The sequence below is a fragment of the Pongo abelii genome, chromosome 1 (genome assembly GCF_028885655.2).
Source record: "Pongo abelii isolate AG06213 chromosome 1, NHGRI_mPonAbe1-v2.0_pri, whole genome shotgun sequence".
NCBI classification, from domain to species: domain Eukaryota; kingdom Metazoa; phylum Chordata; class Mammalia; order Primates; family Hominidae; genus Pongo; species Pongo abelii.
In genome coordinates, this window is record NC_071985.2 from 204,813,363 (window position 1) to 204,835,157 (window position 21,795).

At 50.9% G+C, this 21,795-nt stretch overlaps 1 protein-coding gene across 1 annotated transcript in view; it reads right to left on the reverse strand.

Annotated features, from left to right (window-relative positions):
• OPRD1 (opioid receptor delta 1) overlaps window positions 1-16,296 on the reverse strand; it is a 59,200-nt gene extending 42,904 nt beyond the window's left edge. Inside the window, exon 1 of the mRNA XM_002811158.3 lies at window positions 15,811-16,296. Coding sequence (XP_002811204.2) covers window positions 15,811-16,049 — 239 coding nt within the window. The 5' untranslated portion in view covers window positions 16,050-16,296. The remainder of the gene's footprint in view (window positions 1-15,810) is intronic.
• Window positions 16,297-21,795: the final 5,499 nt, after the last annotated feature.

Genomic DNA, 21,795 nt, shown 5'->3' on the forward strand with positions numbered 1-21,795 from the left:
AAGCCGGGATGACAGCACATCTGTTTACAGCATGGTTGTAGAGTATTTTAAGCCCACTGTTGAGACAAACTGCTCAGAAAAAAAGATTCCTTTCAAAATATTATTGCTTATTGACAATGCACCTAGTCACCCAAGAGCTCTGATGGAGATGTACAAGGAGATTAAGTTGTTCTCATGCTTACTAACACAACATCCATTCTGTAGCCCATGGATCAAGAAATAATTTTAACCTTTAAGTTTTATTATTTAAGAAATACATTTTGTAAGGCTACAGCTGTCATAGATAGTGATTGCTCTCATGGATCTGGGCAAAGTAAACTGAAAGCTGGAAAGAATTCACCATTCTAGCTGCCATTAGGTACATTTGTGGCCAGGTGTGGTGGCTCACACCTGTAATCCCAGTACTTTGGGAGGCTGAGGTGGGAGGATCCCTTCAGGCCAGGAGCTCGAGACCAGCCTAGGCAACACAGAAACTCTGGCTCTATAAAAATAAAAATAAAAAATAAATAAATTAGCCAGACATGGTGGCACACACATGTAGTCCCAGCTACTTGGGAGACTGAGGCAAGAGGATCATTTGAGCCCAGGAGTTTGAGGCTGCAGTGAGCTATGATCACTGCACTCAGCCTGGGCAACAGACTAAGACTGTGTCTCTGGGGGGGGAAAAAAAACAAAAAACCAATATTAACAGGAGTTTTAAAGAAGTTGATTCCAGCCCTCATGGATGACTTTGAGGGGTTCGAGGCTTCAGTGGAGGAAGTAACTGCAGATGTAGTAGAAATAGCAAGAGAACTAGAATTAGAAGTGGGGCCTGAAGATGTGACTGAATTGCTGCTGCTGCAATCTCATGAAAAAACTTTAATGGATGAGAAGTTGCTTCTTATAGATGAGCAAGAAAGTGGTTTCTTGAAGCTAGGCGCAATGGCATGCGCCTGTACTACCAGCTACTCAGGAGACTGAGGCAAGAGGATCACTTGGGCCCAGGAGTTTGGGGCTGTAGTGAGCTATGATCGTGCCTGTGAGTAGCCATTGCACTCCAGCCTGGGCAACACAGTGAGACAAAAATCAAAAAGAAAGAAAGTGGTTTCTTTTGGTTTTGTTTTGTTTTTGAGACAGAGTCTTGCTCTGTCACCCAGGCTGGAGTACAGTGGTGCAATCTCGGCTCACTACAACCTCTGCCTCCTGGACTTCAGCAATCCTCCCACCTCAGCCTCCCTAGTAGCTGGGACTACAGGCACACACCACCACGCCCAGCTAATTTTTGTATTTTTTTTGTAGACACAAGGTTTTGCCACGTTGCCCAGGCTGGTCTCGAACTCCTGAACTCAAGGGATCCGCCCACCTTGGCCTCCCAAAGTGCTGGAATTACAGGCGTGAGCAACCGCTTCTGGCCGAAAGTGGTTTCCTGAGATGGAACTTACTCCTGGTGAAGAAGATCTGTGAACTTTGTTGAAATGACAACAAAGGATTTAGAATATAACATGAATTTAGTTGATAAAGCAGCAACAGGATTTGAGAGGACTGACTCCAATTTTGAAAGTTCTACTGTTGGTAAGATGCTATCAAACAGCATCACATGCTACAGAGAAATCTTTCATGAAAGAAAGACTCAGTTGATGCAGCAAACTTCACTGTTGCCTTGTTTTAAGAAATTGCCACAGCCACCCCAACCTTCGGCAACCACCACCCCCAACCAGCAGCCATCAATATTGAGGTAAGACCTTTCACCAGCAAAAAGATTATGATTTGCTGAAGGCTCAGATGATCATTAGTATTTTGTTAGCAATAAAAGTATTTTAAAATTGAAGTATGTATATTTTTCTTTAGACATAATACCATGACACACTTAATAGACTACAGTATAAACAACTTTTTTTTTTTTTTTTTTTGAGACAGGGTCTGGCTCTCTCACCCAGGCTTCACTGCAGTGGCGTGATCTCGGTTCACTGCAGGCTTGACCTCCCGGGCTCAAGCGATCCACCCATCTCAACCTCCCGAGCAGCTGGGACTACAGGTGCATGTCACCACACCCGGCTAATTTTTGTATTTTTTTGTAGAGACAGGGTTCTGCCATGTTGCCCAGGCTGGGCTCTAACTCATGAGCTCAAGCAATCTGCCCACCTCAGCCTCCCAAAGTGCTGGGATTACAAGCATGAGTCAGCACACCCAGCTGTAAACAACTTCTATATGCACTGGGAAACCAAAAAATGTGTGTGACTTGCTTTGAGATATTTGCTTTATTGCAGTGGTCTGGAACCCAACCCACAGTATCTCTGAGGTATGCCTGTACAACTGCAGCCCCGCCACCCTCTCACCCAATGCCTGTTTCGGTTGACTTCACTGCCTATAGCCTTGGCCTTACATCTATTTGTTTACTGTCCATCTTTTCCCCACTAGACTGTCAACTCCATGAGGGCAAGGGCTGTGTCTTCATCACTGTTGCATCCCAAGTACCTAGAACTCTGCCTGGTACTTCAGGGGGGACAACCCAATGATGCAGAGTTTTTCTATCATCCCCATTTCACAGATGAGAAAACAGACAGCACGCTGAGTTCAAAAGTGGACAGCCAGCAAGAAGCTGGATTTGAACCCTAGTCCCCCTGCTGCTGAAGGACAGGGCTGCCTCCCCTGCTGTTGGCCTTGCCCCAGGGAACCTGGAGTTCTTTAGGCCTATCATGTGTTATCAGTAGCCCCTAGGCCAGGCTGCCCTGTGTAAGAACCCACTTCTTGGGCTGGGCGCTGTGGCTCACGCCTGTAATCCTGGCCCCTTGGGAGGCTGAGGCAGGCGGATCACAAGGTCAGGAGTTCAAGACCAGCCTGACCAACATGATGAAACCCTGTCTCTACTGAAAATACAAAAATTAGCTGGATGTGGTGGCATGCACCTGTAATCCAAGCTACTCAGGAGGCTGAGGCAGGAGAATCACTTGAACCCGGGAGGTGGAGGTTGCAGTGAGCCAAGATCGTGCCACTGTACTCCAGCCTGGGCAACAGAGTGAGACTCTGTCTCAAAAAAAAAGAACCTACTTCTTGTGTTCCCAAGTACTGCTATTTCCAGCCACTCCCTGCCTCTCTCTCACTTTGGAAAATCCCATTTGTGCAAAGAGACACAAGGAGAGGGAGCAAGGGGATAGGAAAAGCAGTTCTAGTCCAGCCTTGACCATGGACTCAAAAGACACAGAACCTTTTCAGGTCTCGGTTTCCTCATTTGTAAATCAGAGGGGCTGAACTTGACACACAAGGTGGCAGAGAACAAGGCAATGGTTAAGAGGGTGGGCTCTGGACGGGCACAGTGGCTCACGCCTGTAATCCCAGCACTTTGGGAGGCTGAGGCAGGTGGATCACCAGGTCAGGAGATCGAGATCATCCTGGCTAACATGGTGAAACCCTGTCTCTACAAAAAATACAAAAAAAATTAGCCGGGCATGGTGGCGGGCGCCTGTAGTCCCAGCTACTCGGGAGGCTGAGGCAGGAGAATGGCGTGAACCTGGGAGGCAGAGTTGCAGTGAGCCGAGATCGCGCCACTGCACTCCAGCGTGGGCGACAGAGCGAGACTCCGTCTCAAAAAAAAGAAAAGAGTGTGGGCTCTGGGCTCAGAACAACACTCTTCTGATTTCAAAATTATCTTGGGACTTTGGGCATGTTATGTCCTTTCTCTGAGCCTCAAGTTTCCTTATGTATACAATGGGGACAACACACTCACCTCTTATGAGGTCTGCAAAAATTATATGGGATAATATATACACATCTCTAGGCAGGGTGCCTGGCACAAAATAGGTGCTCAAGAAAAAGAACCATCAGCCAGGCGCAGTGGCTCACGCCTGTTATCCCAGCACTTTGGGAGGCCGAGGCGGGCAGATCACAAGGTCAGGAGATCAAGACCATCCTGGCTAACATGGTGAAACCCTGTCTGTACTAAAAATACAAAAAAAAAAAATTAACCGGGCGTGGTGGCGGGCGCCTGTAGTCCCAGCTACTCGGAAGGCCAAGGCAGGAGAATGCTGTGAACCCAGGAGGTGGAGCTGCAGTGAGCTGAGATTGCGCCACTGCACTCCAACCTGGGCAACAGAGCCAGACTCCATCTCAAAAAAAGAAAAAAAGAAAAAGAACCATCATCCATGAGTCACAGTTCTATGCCTTGGTCATTTCTACAGGGGAGGAAAATTCTGCCTCTCCCTGTGTAGCGTTCTTTGAATGGGGCTTTTTTTTTTTTTTTTTTTTTTTGGAGACAGGGTCTCACTCTGTCACCCAGACTGGAGTGCAGTGATGCGATCTCGGCTTACCGCAACCTCCGCCTCCCAGGCTCAAGCAATTCTCCTGCCTCAGCCTCCCGAGTGGCTAGGGTTACAGGCATGCACCACTACCGCCCAGCTAACTTTTTTATTTTTAGTAGAGAAAAAGTTTCACCATGTTGGCCAGGCTGGTCTCAAACTCCTGACCTCAAATGATCCACCCACCTCAGCCTCCCAAAATGCTGCAATTATAGGTGTTAGCCACCACGCCCGGCCTGAATGGTGTTTTTTTGACCTCACAGGACCTTGAAGTTTGAGTTCTTTCTACTTATCAAGAAAGACGGGCTGGGCACGGTGGCTCACACCTGTAATGCCAGCACTTAGGGAGGCTGGGGTGGGTGGATCACCTGAAGTCAGGAGTTCGAGTCCAGCCTGCCCAACATGGTAAAACCTTATCTCTACTAAAAAATACAAAAATTGGCCAGGCACAGTGGCTCACGCCTGTAATCCCAGCATTTTGGGAGACCGACGCAGGCGGATCACGAGATCTGGAGCTCCAGACCAGCCCGGCCAACGTGGTGAAACCCCGTCTCTACAAAAAATACAAAAATTAGCCAGGCATGGTGGTGCGTACCTGTAATCCCAGCTACTCAGGAGGCTGAGGCAGGAGAATTGCTTGAACCCAGGAGGCGGAGGTTGCAGTGAGCCGAGATGGCGCCATTGCACTCCAGCCTGGGTGACAGAGCAAGACTCCGTCTCAAATTAATTAATTAATTAATTTATTTATTTATTTATTTATTTAAAAAAGAATAGCCGGGTGTAGTGGTGCACATCTGTAATCCCAGCTACTTGGGAGGCTGAGGCATGAGAATCACTTGAACCCAGGAGGTGGAAGGTGCAGTGAGCCGAGATCACACCAATGCACTCCAGCCTGGGTGATAAAGTGAGTCTCCATCTCAAAAAAAAAAAAAAAAAAAAAAGACTAAGAAAGCTACAGAAGACAAGATTCTTTCTGCACACACCCTTCCTGGCCAGAGACAAAGCTGCTGATTTCTGCAGCTGCACTGGGAACTATAAATCAGTAGAACACAGCCCAGACACCCCCTCATTCCACCCCACAGCCCCCAGCCGGTAATGGGGCCACTATAGCCTGCAGAGGATGGTAAATTTTTCATTTAAGCCAGACTTTCTGCTCTACCCCCACGATTATCCCTCTTCCTGTGCATGTTATGACATTCCATGTGGCCAATTTGATTTTGAAGTCCCAGGACTCTGAGGTTAATGAAATCATGCCTTGCCCTTGCACAGCCCCCTGCCTCTCAAAGTCCAGACATCTGCCAGGCAAGGGGGAAGGAGAATCTGAGATCACAGCATTTAAAAGTCATTCTTTTTAAAATCTCAGGGTTGAGTGCCTGTAATCCCAGCACTTTGGGAGGCTGAGACAGGTGGATCATCTGAGGTCAGGAGTGCGAGACCAACCTGGCCAACATGGTGAAAACCCGTTTCTATTAAAAATACAAAAAAAAAAAAATTAACCGGGCATGGTGGCACATGCCTGTAATCCCAGCTACTTGGGAGGCTGAGGCAGGAGAATCGCTTGAACCCAGGGGAGCAGAGGTTGCAGTGAGCCAAGATTGCGCCACTGCACTCCAGCCTGTGCAACAGAATGAGACTCCGTCTAAAATAAATAAATAAATAAATAAATAAGTAAACAATAAAATAAAATCTCAGCCATGGTGAGAGGGGCCTGAAATTCTGCTTGTCTTTTCTCCACCTGAATCTCCAGGGCCAAACCTCCACCCGGTGGTTTCCCAGTGTCTACTTGCACACTTCAGTGACAGGAAGCTCCCTACCTTACACAGCAGCCCGTACCTTCTTGGAGAGCTTTGATTGTGGGAAAATTTCTTATAGAAATAATGAAATAGCCGGGCGCAGTGGCTCATGCCTGTAATCCCAACACTTTGGGAGGCCGAGGTGGGCGGATCACGAGGTCAGGAGGTAGAGACCAGCATGACCAACATGAAGAAACCCCATCTCTACTAAAAATACAGTTAGCCGGGCGTGGTGATGCATGCCTGTAATCCCAGCTACTCGGGAGGCTGAGGCAGGAGAATCGCTTGAACCCAGGAGGCGGAGGTTGCGGTGAGCCGAGATTGTGCCATTGCACTCCCGCCTGGGCAACAAGAACAAAACTCCATCTCAAAAAAAAAAAAAGAAAGAAATAATGAGATGTGCACAAACACACATGTCCAAGAATGTTCACAGCATTATGTATGATTACTTTTTTTTCGTTTTTAGAGACAGGGTCTTGCTATGTTGCCTGTGCTGATCTTGAATTCCTGGGCTCAAGTGATCCTCCCACCACAGCCTCCCAAAGTGCTGGAATTATGGGGGTGAGCCACCATGCCTGGGCAGCAGCAGCATTATTTAGATTGGCATAATATTGGAAATTATAAAAGTCACTGGAAAAAGAACACATTCATACAATGTAGCCATCAAAAATCATGTTTTCAAACTAGAAGAGCACATGCTTACCATATAATGTTAAGTGAATAAGCATCTCACAAAATATTACATGCAATGCGATCATGACTTTGACATGTGACCCTGATTTCACTAAAATGGAAAAACAAAGCTGGGTGTGTTGGCTCATGACTATAATCCCAGCACTTTGGGAGGCCAAGGTGAGAGGATCACTTGAGTCCAGGAGTTCGAGACCAGCTTGGGCAACATAAGGAGATCCCCATCTCAAAAATAAAAATAAGCTGGGCATGGTGGCTCACGCCTGTAATCCCAGAACTTTGGGAGGCCAAGGCAGGTGGATCACCTGAGGTCAAGAGTTCAAGACCAGCCTGGCCAAGACGGTGAAACCCTGTCTCTACTAAAAATACAAAAATTATCCAGGCGTGGTGGCAGGTACCTGTAATCCCAGCTACTTGGGAGGCTGAGGGAAGAGAATTGCTTGAACCTGGGAGGCAGAGGTTGCAGTGAGCCAAGATTGTGCCATTGTACTCCGGCCTGGGTGACAAGAGCAAGACTCTGTCTCAAAAAAAAATAAATAAATAAAAATAAATAAAATTGAGAAACACAAAGAGAGACAGAAAAGAGATGGGAAGGAAATACACCAAGATGAAAAAGCTCTTTTCTTTGTGGTAGGATTATGGATAATGTCTGCCTCTGCTTAAATTTCTCCACATTTTCTGAAATAAGTTTGTTACCTTTTATTGTAGAAGAAAATTTCTTTTTTTTTTTTTTTTTTAATATGGGGTCTCAGGCCAGATGCGGTGGCTCACACCTGTAATCCCAGCACTTTGGGAGGCCAGAGGCAGGCAGATCACCTGCGGTCAGGAGTTTGAGATATGGGATCTTGCTTTGTTGCCCAGGCTGGACTGCAGTGGCACAATCATAGCTCACTGTCACCTTGAGTTCCTGGGTTCAAGCCATCCTTCCACCCAAGCAGCTGGGACTACAGGTGCATGCCACCATGCTCAGCTAACTTTTTAATTTTTTTGTAGAGACAGGGTCTTGCCATATTGTTTGGGCTGGTCTCGAACTCCTGGACTCCAGTGATCCTCCTGCTTTGCCTCCCGAAGTGTTAGGATTACAGGCGTGAGTCACTGCACCCAGCTAAAAATTTATGATATTGAGTTGATAAAGTTTCCCTATACCACCCACTCAATAATTCTAGTTCCGGTTCACACCTGTAATCCCAGCACTTTGGGAGGCTGAGGCACGTGGATCACTTGAGGCCAGGAGTTCGAGACCAGCCTGGCCATCATGGTGAAACCCCATCTCTACTAAAAATACAAAAATTAGCCTAGTATGTTGGCACACATCTGTAATCCCAGCTACTCAGGAGGTTGAGGCAAGAGAATCGCTTGAACCCAGAAGGCAGAGGTTGCAGTGAGCCAAGATCGCGTCACTGCACTTCAGCCTGGGCAACAGAGCGAGACTATCACAAAAAAAAAAAAAAAATCTAGTTCCTCTAAGGCTCAATAAATGTCAATCAAATGAATGCAAAGCAAGTGTGACTCCTCTTCTAAATAGTCATAAGTACAGAAAATGTTTATTGACCACATACCAAATGCCTAGCTCTGTGCTGAAGTCCCTCACATCAGGCCTCGTGAGCTCCTCATAACCACTCTATGAGGGTCTATCGCTACTCCCATTTCACAGATGAGAAAGCTGAGGCTCAGAGACGGTGTGTGTGTATTGCTCAAGCTCACTCTCTTAGTAAATGGCACTGCTGGGATGTAATTCCAGGTCAGTCTGGCTCCAATGCCCAGGCTCTCAACTGCAGCCACCCCATGCAGAGGCCTCAGAGATTTGCAGACAGCAATCTACCCTCTACCCCATCCCCGTTCCTAGCTTCTCTACCTAGACGTCCCCAGCACTCGCCTCCATTCCGCCATGTCATGGACAGCAGCAGCGATGGAAACATGGAGTGATTCTGGAGTCAGAGAGGCCTGGGTTGGAATCTCGACTCCACCTGTCTCTTGCTGTGAGAGGCACTCGCTCCCTCTGAGCCTTCTTGTCCCCATTTGCAAATGAGAACAGAAAGCCCCCATCACAGGGCTGTGGTGCAGCTTGCATACTTCAACCTCAATGTGGCCTCTGGCTCCAGAAGCCTCCGGCATGTGGCAGAAGCTTAGGAAGAGGCTTTTCAGTGTTCTCAGTGACTCCTATGGACCCACCCCAGTGCGTCTGTAAGTCACACACACTCCCCAGGGAATGAACACAAGACCCAGAAAGAAGCAGGCTCCAGGCAAGACCAAGAGATGCAGCAGGAACAGCAGCTAGGGCTGCTGCTTGTTCTCTCTGCTCAGCCTCACCAGAAGTCATCTAGCCCAGCCTCCTCCTGCTGCCTCCTTCCTTTTTTTTTTGAAATGGGGTCTTGCTATGTTGTCCAGTCTGATCAACATCTTAGCCTCTTGAATAGCTGAGATTACAGGCATGCATCACCAAGCACAGCTTCCTGCCTTCTTGTTAGGTCCAACAGCCCTCCATTTCAGAAAGGGGACAGCTGAGGCCAGGGTTTTAATGGCCCCGTCCAAGGTCACATGGCTCTCTTTTCAGTGCCCTGAGCCACCCTCTCTAGTCTCCCCACGTTCAGCCCCTCCCCATCCAATCCACCCTCACCCCCACACCAAATTCATTCTCTTGAACACCATTCTGCACAGATTGCTCCAAAATCCCCCTCCCCATGGCCTATGACCCGAAGCTCCCTCATTTCCCAGCACGCCAACCTTACCATGGGACCCCTGAGGACCTGTCCAGCCTCAGCTCCCACATCCAGACTAGAACCTCAGCACGGCCTCTGGCTCCTCACACAGTCATGCTGGGCCTGCCTCCAGGCCTCTCCTCAGCCCTCCCTCTCACCATCCCCATAAGAACACCTGCCTCCAATTACCTGGGGCTACTCTACCAGGTGTACCTCCTCAGGAATCATGGGTGGCTCCGGAGCCCAGCCAAGCTCAGCACCCAGCAGGTGCTTTTGACACTATGGTAAGAAGGACACCTGTTACGACCCCTTTCCTGCTTTTGTCCCTGCAGCCTCTCCATCCTCACAGCCACCCTGGTCCCCAGCACTCTGGTCTCAGCCTCGGTGAATTGGTGAATCATTGCTCCTGTGGTTCCCTCTATCTGGAATGCTCCACCTGCACCTCTCCAGGGAGCCAACTGCTGCTCCCCTCCATGATGCATAGGCGACCCCTCCTCTGGCTGGGTCTGGGGACTCCCTGGACTCCCGTAGTTCCAGGGAGCTGCACTTGTCCGTGGAGTTGCAACTAACCAGGGGGTGGCACGGGGCATAGCTGTGTTAGGAGCCAGGGGGCATATGGAGGTTTAAGCTATGGGTCTGGGCAGTCAGAGCTGAGGCTGGACAGGCCTGGCATGGGTTAGCATCAGCAAATGCTTTACTGACTGAGTACATGTGCAGGCAATGCAGGACATGGGAAAGGGCCCAAGGTGGAAAACGTGGACGACCAGGCCTCAACAGCCCACCTGCACTCTGCCCACCTGCACTCTGCCCACCTGCAGCCACCGCAGGAAACCACAGCGCGGGGCATGCCAGGTGCTATGCTACGGCCTTTCCATGCTCAATCTCTTTGAGTCCTCCCAATAACCTGTCATATCACCCCAATTTTTTAAATGATAAAATGAGCCAGGCGCAGCGGCTCACGCCTATAATCCCAGCACTTTGGGAGGCCGAGGCTGGTGGATCACTTGAGGTCAGGAGTTCGAGACCAGCCTGGCCAACATAATGAAATCCCCCATCTCTACTAAAAACACAAAAACTAGCTGGGCATGGTGGCAAGCGCCTTTAATCCTAGCTACTGGGGAGGCTGAGGCACGAGAATCCCTTGAACCTGGGAGGCAGAGGTTGCAGTGAGCCGAGATCGCACCACTGCACTCCAGCCTGGGCAACAGAGTGAGACTCCATCCAAAAAAAAAAAAAATGAGGCTCAGGGAAGTTAAGTTGTTTTTGCCCAAAGCCACACCTCTGGGACATGGATAGAGACCAGGCGCTCCCTGACCTCTAGCCACAAACTTTACCACTGCACTGTGTCATCTCACTGGAATCTCTCCTGGCCCAGAGACCCTGGGTCCAGACCCCAAGAGAGGGGAGGGAGACAAGAAGCCAAGGGGCTTCCAAAAACAGAACAGGGATTCAGTGCTACAAATTCTGCTAAGAAGACACTTCAGCATTTTCCCCAGCAGCTTCTGGAACCTCGGCAGGAGACTGAAGAGACAACCAGAACCCTTTATTCACCTATCCCGACCCTGCCACAGCCCACCTGCCTGGCCCAACTCCCCTCCCTGCTGGGTGCTGCAGTCACCTCAGATAGGAGGGAAGACGCGGTGCTTTGTCAACATCATTTCATCCAATCCTGAGGACAAAGGTACCTATGAGGTAGTACTATTACCCACATCTTCTCGATGAAGACAGAGGTGCAGTGAGGCGATCCGACTTGCTAAAGCTCTTAGTAAGTAGCAGAGCCAGCATTTGATACAAGGAGACAAATCAGAAGAGACATGGGCTGAGGTGAGATCAACGGGCAGAGAAGCACACAGGCTGAAGGCGTCTCATGGAGGCTGGCCGGGGCTGGCAGGAGGCAGGGCGTGCTGCAAGGGTACAAACCTGCTGAAACCTGGCTCAGGGCGCAGAGGAGGCAGGGAGACAGAGAAGGCTGCGGAACAGACAGGAGGCCAGGTGGGAAAGCACTGACTCCTCTTGCCCAGGTTCTGGGTCGGGCCACCCAGGATCTGGGCCAGGCAGGAGGAAGAGGGGGTCACCTGCCACAGGTAAAGGGCCTGCTAAGCCCATCACACCGCACCTACCCAGTGGGCTACCCATGGGAAGTCTCTGAGATGCCAGCCCTGCAGAGGACACTGACTCTGCCCGGAAGGAGGGGTTGTCCAGTGTCTGCTCTGAGGACCAGGGCATCCCCATGGCCAGCACAAGTCATCATGCTGGCCAATCCCACATGCAGGAGGAGGGGGCGATGCTCTGCCTTGGGACCACCTGTCCACAGAAGTCCTGCTCACGCTTCATGGAAGCCTCATTCCCTCCAGCCACAGGCTGTCTGCTAAAAGCACAATTCCCAGAGGCCCCTCTCAGGCCCCCCAGGATGAGACAGCTTCTCAGGTGACTCTTTGGAGGGGAGAGAGGACAGAGTGTGGGGCCTGCAGGATGGAGGATGCTTCTGACCTGGAATTCTGAGATTCCTGGTTCTTAAGTTCAGGCCCTCATCAGCGTCCTGCTTCCCAGCCACAGCTCCTCCCTCAGCTTTTGACTCAGTTTCCCCTCCTCATCCTTTAGCTCTGCAGAGGCTTCTCTGATCTCTCTGCCCAGCTGAGACCCTCCCCTGCCCCCATCATGGGCTCCCAAATCCCCCACATACTTTCACAGATAGCCCCCACCACAGCTACAAACTTCAGTTTATTGGATGACTGGCTGACGAATGTCTGTTTCTCCCACCAGACCCTAAGCTCCGGAAGGTCTGGAGCACGGTGTGTTTTTTTTCTCGGCATTCAGCACAGAGCGTGTAGAATGTTGTAGAATGAGTTAATTCTTTTCAGTCCTTCACACAGAGCCCCTCCACGTTCTCAAAGAGCTTAGGGTCTAAAAGGCTCAGATATCACACATTATGCCACTTAATCCTCACCCCCACCCTGGAGGCGCTGTCGGTGTTCCCACTTTAATGAGAAGAGCTTCAGACAGCTCGTCACTAGCCGGAGTACACAGCAAGTAAGTGGCTTTGAACTCAGATACATCTGGTCCAGAGCCACAGCTCTGCCCACTACACCACCCTGCTTTCCTTCCCCAAGGGTCTCTGAATCTTCCCTTGCACACCTGCCCCCCCACCCCCCACACGCTGTCTAAGCTCAGGACTGACAGGCAGAATTCACTCACTCAACCACTCATTCACTCAACCCAGCAGCCGGCTCATGTATTGGTTGTGGCAGGCCCTGCTTGGGCTGCCAGGAAACCGCAGATGGAGCACAGCTGTAGGAGCCCTTCAGGGGAGCAGGGGCCTTTCTCCAGCCCCGGCTGCCCTCTCCTCATTGCCCTTGAGGCTTTTCCAGCAGAAGCCAAGACCCAGGCGGCTGCCCTGCCCTCAGACTCTCGTTCACTGTTCAATGGGGAAGGACTGAGCGCCAGCCCTTATCATTCCCCCTCCCCAAAGGACAGCAGCCTAAAATGCACAGGCTGAAAAACGCAGAGGAGCACAGTCCCCAGGTCTCTGCTCTCTGAGGACTCTAAGACACGAGGAGGGACAGAGCCGGGCACCATGGCTCCGCCTGTAATCCCAGCACTTTGGGAGGCCGAGGTGGGTGGATCGCTTCAGCTCAGAAGTTTGACACCAGCCTAGGCAACATGGCAAAACCCTGTCTCTGCAAAAAAAAAAAACAAAAGTTAGCATGGCGTGTGCCTGCAGTCCCAGCTACCCAGGAGCCTGAGGTGGGAGGATCGCATTAAGCCCAGGAGGTCGAGGCTGCAGTGAGCTGTGATTGCGACGCTCCAGCCTGGGCAATAGAGAGAGATCTTGTCTCAAAAGAGGAGGGACAGAATTCTGCCACCCTCCTTCTAGACAATGCTTTGACTCTCCTCTACCTCAGGCAACTCTGGAGAAAAGTTTTGGACTTAATTCACAGACTAGGGTTCTAGCTCTGGGCCTGGTGCCAACTGTGGTACCCTCCGAGAACAAGTCACCTTGCCTCTCTCTGAGCCGCAGATTCCTCATTTTCTCTGCAGGATGCGGGTACTGATGATGATTCTAATGCCTGTCCCATAGGATTGAAGGTGAGGATTCAATCATTCAGACCCAGAGATACAGTTTTCACATAAATGGTTGACCAGCGGAATGTCTTGGCAACATGGGGACCCCTAGGGGCCCACTAAGCTGCTTGCGTACACTTTGCAATGCGATTCCAGGAAGGCTGTGTGGGAATGCCCCTAGCAGGCTGAGCCCAGAGCCCCCCCACAGTGGACCCTCAGCAGTGGGAGCCCCCTCCCCTTGCTCAATGGTAGTGGGGAAGCTGTGCTCAGTCAGCCCACCAGCCAGAGGCCCTGGGGAAAAGGTTGGAAATGAGACCGAACACACTGACGCTCGGCTTTTTCCAGACTTGGGCACCTGGAGCTCCCCTAGACAGGGCAGGTGCCAGGAACCTGGAGCTCTCAGAATCACAGCTACTCTCAGGCCCACCTTAGGACAAGCGCCTCCCTTAAGCTCCCTTCTTTAGTCGGATTCTACAGGATCTAGAAAATCCCTCCGCCTCACTATACAGACAGCGTCCGTTTACTGGGTCCAGGTGCCAGGCCAGTGCGGTATGTGCTCTCTCACTGACACCTCACAACAACCCTGTGGAAGATTTATCATTACTTCATTCTACAGATGAAGAAACTGAGGCTCAAAGAGGCTAAGTGATTCACCCAAGTCACAGAGCCAGTTCGTGGCAGAGCAGGGATTCATACCAGGCCAGCCTGCCTCGAAGCCTGCGAAGTGGGGAGAATCACTGACAAAGACACAAAGCAAAGATCAGTCCCACCTGTGCTTGGGGGGAATTCTCCCACTGTTGCTTGTGATGAGTCATGGAAAGCACAGGAATTCTTGTACCCGCCATTCTTTCTGGAGGAGCAAAGATCCCCCAGAGATCATCAATGCCGAAGCCCACTGACACCCACACACCTCATCCCATGCTCCAACACACCATGTTCTGCCCTGCAGAGACCCCATACCCTGGAATTCATGCTTTCCAATTGAGGAGATTGGGTCTGCATTCTTCGGACAGGGAAACTGAGGCGGACGGGAGGCAGGGCAGGAAGAATGGTGCCTGGGCATCCATGACTGGGCTGAGACTACAGTTCATCTTTCTAACCTCTGAGTCCACGACCTGACCGATGCCCAGCATGGTGGCACCCACAGCCCAGAGAGGTAGGGCCATGTCCTTGGTCCACCAGCATGAAGGACCCATTTTCAACTAACAGTAAATACCAGGGCATCTTTGTTGTTTTAAAGATGGAAGTTTTCCTCTCAACCCTTATTGGCCATGTCTGAGCTTGTGGGGCTGTATCAGGAGGGCTACTTCTGGGGCAAGCTGCCGTCTTAGGCTCTCTGAGAAGGTCCCAGCACTCTCCATAAACTCCAAGAAGAGCACCTCACTTCCTGGGATGAAAACTCAAAATCCACTCCAGCCCAGACCAACCTCTGCTGCCTCTGGCAGAAGAAAAGACTGTTAGAGGAGGCAAAGAGAAAATTGGAGAGGGCATTTGTGAGGAGGGCGTGAGTCTTCTCTGAACCCTATTCAGAATTCCTGACCAGATGGCCACTGCGGAAGGGAACAGAGAACCGGTTGGCGGCCCACAGCTGTTGCCCATGTTATCCAGGAATCACTGGCAAAGGCACACACAGCTGCACAAACACAGGGACGACGGCCACTCTGGATGCTCTGCCGCCCTCGGGGTTTCAAGGGCTTGACAAGAAACAACAGTCACATTGTTACATTCAGACAGAATCACAAACTGACCGTTAGGGACAAGCTCACACCAACAGATGAGCACCAAATATGACTTGGTAAGGGCCCCACGGCGAGGTGCTGACACCCAGCACCCTCCTGTCCGCCCTGCCTGCACGGTGCCCTCACACCAGTCTCCCCAAAGGCCCGCGGCACCTCAGAGCAGCTCTGCCCACCCCATGGGCATGTTTCCGACGTCCAAACATACAGTTGTACTGTCATAACCATCCACTCACAAACTGTGACAGACACACAAACTGACGCCAAACTGTCCCACAAAGAAGCAAGGGGATGCCAACAGATGCTCAAATGTAATTTAGTCAACCGCGGCGCACTCCCCCCACCACCACACACACACACACAAACACACACACACGATGACACACATTCCTGTGTCCCCCTCGATGTAAGTGGCCTCGCCTCTCTCTGGGCCCCAGGTGCCCCTGCAGGAAGTGCGGAGGCGCGGGGAGTCCAGGGAACCGGCTTGGGGTCCCAAGTTCGTGATCCCCACCCTCACCCCGGGCTCCAGCCCTGCGGCGCCGGCCCGCAGCGGACTCACCGGACGATGCCGAACATGACAAGCACGTTGCCCAGCAGCCCCACGGCGCACACGGCCGAATAGAGAGCGGTGATGGCGATTGCCAGGGCGAGAGACGAGGCGCTCCGCGCGCCTGGCGGCCCCGACGCATTGGCGCCAGCGCTGGGGAAGGCGCTAGGGTAGGCGCTAGGGTAGGCGTCCGAGGCGTTGGCGAAGAGCGGGGGCTGCAGCTCGGCGCCGGCGGAGGGGGCCGGTTCCATGGCTGCCGGCCGGCTCCGCCGCGTCCCTCTCCACCGTGCGCCCTGGGCGCGGGGATCCGACGCGAGGGGAGCGGGAAAGGAGAGGCCGCGGCCCCGACGCCGCCGGCTGCAGCGCCCCGGCCGCCCCGCTGTCTCTGCGCTTCCTCCGCCTGCCTCGCCGCCCTCACCGGCCCAGCCCCCGGCGTCCGCCCGCTCTCCTCGCCCGGAGCACTGTGAGCCAGGAGCAGCCGCAGGCTCCTCGGACGCGCCCGCCGCGCGCACCACGTGGCCCGGAGGCGGCCGCCAGTCTGCGCCCGCGACCGGGGGCGGACGTTGCACCACCGGCTCGGAGCTGGGCAGGGGAGGCCTCCCGCCCCCTCCCTAGGGATGCTCTGCCGGCTCGAGTGCGCCCCAGTCCCAACCTGGACTCCCCTCCCACCCCCTTGCCACTTTGGTGTCGGAGGGACCTGGGTGTGGATCCCGCCTCCCGCCCCTGCACTAACCGGCGGAGTGACCTTGTGTAAGTCACTTAACCTCCCTCAGCTTCATTCTCTTTGTGAGATGCGGAAAATCGTACCACCTCCCTCAGAGGGTGGTTAGGGAGATTGAATAAAATGATTCGAACAAAGAGTTTAGCCCAGTACCCTGCGCACAGTTACATGCTCCATAAATAACCCGTATTATCCGTGCCTTTCTTGCACCTCATTCATTCGCTCAACAAACATTTTGAGGGTGCCTAATGGAAGAGCCGGGTATTTGGGGGGACCTTCTAGTACACAAAACCAGATGCAGCCTCTGCTTCCTGGGGCTTACAGCCCAGTGCAGGAGAGAGAGAGAGAGAGCAATCCTAAAATGACATTAAGATATAGGTATGAATTGAGAAAGTGGCAGGGTCTACAAAACCCAGGGGTCAGGACAGCTTCCCTGCGGAAATGACACTTGAGGTGAGGTGTGAAGTTTGGGGAGGAACTAACTTAAGGAAGAAACAAGGGAAGAGGATTCCGGATAAAGGAAGCAGAGGGACTGAAAGGAAGCCAGGAAGAGGAGAAGGCAGGAAGTGAGAGGGCGATGAGGTGGTGGACAGGCTCTTGAAGACCACCTTAAGGAGCACTCTGGCTGCAGTGCGAGCAGATAGAAGGGGGGCACTTGGCTAAGTCATCCTTGCCACACCCCTTCCAAGACCTAACCATTCCAGATTAGAGCCATCCTTCTCCTTGGGGGTGCCTAGCCTTTCCAGAACATTCTCTCTACCAAGCATTACTCTGCTCCAGGCACTGTGATAAGCACTTTATCCATGCACCAACACTTTGGAGTAGCTTCTATTATTATTGTCCCCATGTTACAGATGAGAAGACTGAGGCTCGGCACTAAATTATCCCAAATAGTAATTATTTCTATCCGAACTGGTCTCCCTCCTTAAAGGGACCAGGCCTGATTGACCCCTGCATCCAGGAGAGGGCTGGGGTCACAGCAGGTGCTCAAGAAATGCTTTTTGGATAATAAAGGTCCCAAAGGGAACTGGAGTGGAACAATATTAGGGGTTCTGAGCTCTAGGCTCTGGGGCAATGCTCTTGGATCTGTGTGTGGCTGGACAAGGAGCCCTCCCTCATCTCACCCTCTAGCTTGAGTCATCCATCTATGTGCAAGGCTCCTACCCTTTCCCAGAAAAAAACAAAGCCAGAATTCCCAGGCTCACCCTCTTCTCCATTTTCTCCACCCCACTTAGCTGCTGTCCAGCCACCTCTACCAACTACAGCAAGCCCCCCACCCCACGGCTTTCTCACTCAACCGCCTAAGGACTTGTCAGAAAGATTTTTGCTGTAGTCACCTGCTGCCAAAACTCCCTCCCCTTCCCAAAGGGCCTGGTACTCAGAAACTTTTCTAGTGCCAGCAGAGAGAAATCGGGACAGGAAGAAGGAGGGCTACTTTATTGAAATTCTGGTCCCCTCCCTAACCCTCCAAGCCAAGTTTTTTCCTACCTCAGGACATTTGTACATTCTAGTCCTTCCACTCGGAAGGCTGGGCCAATACCCCAGCCTAAGCGTTATTTATCCCTCAAGTTTCGCTTAAATATCACTTCCTTTCTGAAACCTTCACTGATCCCCACCCCACCTCCAACTAGCCCAGCTCTCCTTATTATGCAGTAGCATCACGTACCTCTTCTTTACATATTAATAGTTTCCCATGTATTTATTGTGTAATCATTGGATTTTTTTGTGCATCACCTTCACACAAAAAAGTATTGTGTAAAACTAACCACTGAATACTATGCTCAGTAACTGAGTTGACAGGATAATTCATACCCCAAACCTCAGCATCACAAAATATACCCAGGTGGCAAATCTGCACATGGATCCCTTGAATCTACAAGAAAAATTGAAAAAGGCCGGGCACGGTGGCGCACACTTGTAATCCGAACATTTTGAGAGGCTGAGGCAGACAGATCACTTGAGCCTAGGAGTTCGAAACCAGCCTGGGCAACATGGCAAAACCCTGTCTCTACAAAAAAAAAAAAAAAAAAAAAAATTAGCCAGGAATGGTAATGTGTGTCTCTAGTCCCAGCTACTTGGGAGGCTGAGGTGGGAGGATCATTTGAGCTGGGAAAATAGAGGCTGCAGTGAGTCGAGATCTTGCCCCTGCACTCCAGCCTGGATGACAGCAAGACCCTGTCTCAAAAAAATAATAATAATAAGTTAAAAAAATAATAAAAAGATCTTGTGTGTTTCTGTGCCCTCCAGCTTAGTGCAAGCCCTGACACACAGGTGCTCACTTGATGAGTGACTGAATAAAGAAGCTCAGTTCCAACTTTGGTTACTTCGTAATTTTTTTTTTTTTTAAAGAAGCTCACAATCAAGAAGTTGTGAAAGAGGGCTGGGTGCAGTGGCTCATGCCTGTAATCCCAGCACTTTGGGAGGCCAAGGAGGGCGGATCACCTGAGGTCAGGAGTTCGAGACCAGCCTGAGTTCGAGACAACATGATGAAACCCCGTCTCTACTAAAAATACCAAAAAATACATATATATATAGCTGGGCATGATGTTGGGCACCTGTAATCCTAGCTACTTGGGAGGCTGAGGCAGGAGAATCGTTTGAATCTGGGAGGCAGAGGTTGCAGTGAGCTGAGATGGCACCACTGCACTCCAGCCTGGGTGAAGAGAGCAGAAGTCCATCTCAAAAAAAAAAAAAAAAAGAAGTTGTGAAAGATATGTAAATGACCAAGTACATGAGTGAAATAATTGCTAAGAAAACATATATGTTGGCTGGGCTCCGTGGCTCACATCTGTAATCCCAGCACTTTGGGAGGCCAAGGAGGGCAAATCACCTGAGGTCAGGAGATCAAGACCAGCCTGGCTAACATAGCAAAACCCCGTTTCTACTAAAAAACCAAAAAATTAGCCAGGATTGGTGGCACATGCCTGTAATCCTAGCTACTCAGGAAGCTGAGGCAGAAGAATCGCTTGAACCCGGGAGGCGGAGGTTGCAGTGAGCCGAGATCGTGCCTTTGCACTCTATCCTGGGCAACAGAGCGAGACTCTGTCTCAAAAAAAAAAAAAAAAAGAAAGAAAAGAAAACATACATGCCTAGTGCAAGTGAATTTCCCCATTCTGGACACTGGGAGAACAAATGAAAATTCAAAGGCTTCTAGAGGGATTTCCACAATGACCTTCTAAAGTGAAAACTTGGAAATGATCAATTTTTTTATTTTTATTTTTTTTGGGGGGGACAGATTCTCGTTCTGTCACCAGGCTGGAGTGCAGTGGCACGATCTCGGCTCACTGTAACCTCTGCCTCCAGGGTTCAAGCAATTCTTCTGCCTCAGCCTCCAGAGTAGCTGGGACTACAGGTGCGCAACACCACACCCAGCTAATTTTTGTATTTTTAGTAGAGACGGGGTTTCACCACGTTGGCCAGGATGGTCTCCATCTCTTGACCTCATGATCTGTCTGCCTCGGCCTCCCAAAGTGCTGGGATTTCAGACGTGAGCCACTACACCTGGCCATTTTTTTTTTTTTTTTTTTTTGTAGAGATGGTGTCTCACTATGTCGCCCAGGCTGGTCTCGAACTCCTGGGCTCAAGCCTCCCAAAGTGCTGGGATTATAGGCATGAGCCACTATACCTGGCCTTCTAATCTACTTATCTTTAAAAGACAGTCTCATTTCTATGGTCATAAATTCATATAACAACGCTGTTGGCTTCCATTTATGGAGAGCATGTTCTATGGCAGGCACTGGGCCAAATGCTATGTGGATTATCTCATTTAATCCCCAAGCAGTCGTATAAGCATATAGAGTTATTATTATTTCATTTAGCAGAGGTTAGGTTACCTACCCAAGCCAGAACTGAGATGCCAAGCCAGGTCTGTGTGACTCCAAACCCCAGTCTCCTGACTGCTAGACTATGATGCCTCCCAGAACAAAGACTAGAAAGTCGCCCAGAAAAACATACTCCGTCTGCCTCTGTTCAGCAGAGTTTCCCCACTACCCCGGTGAAGGGCATTGACTCACTTGGAGCTTGGGAGATTCTTTTTTATTATTATTATTTTTGAGATGGAGTCTTGCTCTCGTTGCCCAGGCTGGAGTGCAATGGCCCGAGCTCGGCTCACTGCAACCTCCGCCTCCCGGGTTCAAGCGATTCTCCTGCCTCAGCCTCCCGAGTAGCTGGGATCACAGGCCTGTGCCACCACGCCCGGCTAATTTTGTATTTTTAGTAGAGACGGGGTTTCTTCGTGTGGTCAGGCTGGTCTCAAACTCCCGACCTCAGGTGATCCGCCCGCCTTGGCCTCCCAAAGTGCTGGGATTACAGGCGTGAGCCACTGTACCAAGCCACTTGGGAGATTCTTGAGTTCATCCCCACTGTTGGGGGGAACCAGGGTAGACACAGTCCTTCACACCTGGGTCACAGAAGAGTTTGAGCTGTATTTGGAGCTTGTTCATATCCTGACCTCAAGGTAGGAGAAATGAAGAGAAAAACGGATGGGAAATCCTGGGCTAACCCAGGGCATCAGAAGGCGTCAGAAGGAGAGAAACAGAAATCACTGAAGGAGTCAGAGCAGAAAGGAACTCCCTGGGGAAGCTATTAACAATTTAGTATGTGGGAATGTGGCTCCCACCTGCCAAAGAGACAGAGCTGCCTGATGGAAAATACAGCGGCTGCCTCCCAGTGAGCAGGCAGCTCCCCTGGGTTGCCTCTCCGTCTGGCTCCATCAGCAAGCTCCAGGAGGGAGAGGATGGTAAAGATAACTATAAAATAATGCAAAGGACTTTTGACTTTCCAAAGTACTTCCAGGCCGGGGGCAGTGGCTCACGCCTGTCATCCCAGCACTTTGGGAGGCCGAGGCGGGCGGATCACCTGAGGTCGGGAGTTTGAGACCAGCCTGACCACACGAAGAAACCCCGTCTCTACTAAAAATACAAAAATTAGCCAGGTTTGGTGGTGGGCGCCTGTAATCCCAGCTACTCAGGAGGCTGAGGCAGGAGAATCACTAGAACCCGGGAGGTGGAGGTTGCAGCAAGCTGAGATCGCGCCATTGCACTCCAGCCTGGGCGACAGAGCAAGACTCCACCTCAAAAAAATAAATAAATAAATAAACAAGCAAACAAACAAACAAACAAAGCACTTCCAGATTGATGACTTCATCTTGACACCAGCCTGATACACGGGGAGGTTAGGCTTCATTATCTTCATTTGCTAGCTAGGAAGACAGACATCTAGAGAGCCTGATACACGGCAAATTGGCGAAAGAAATAGGATTGGCACCATCCATGTAG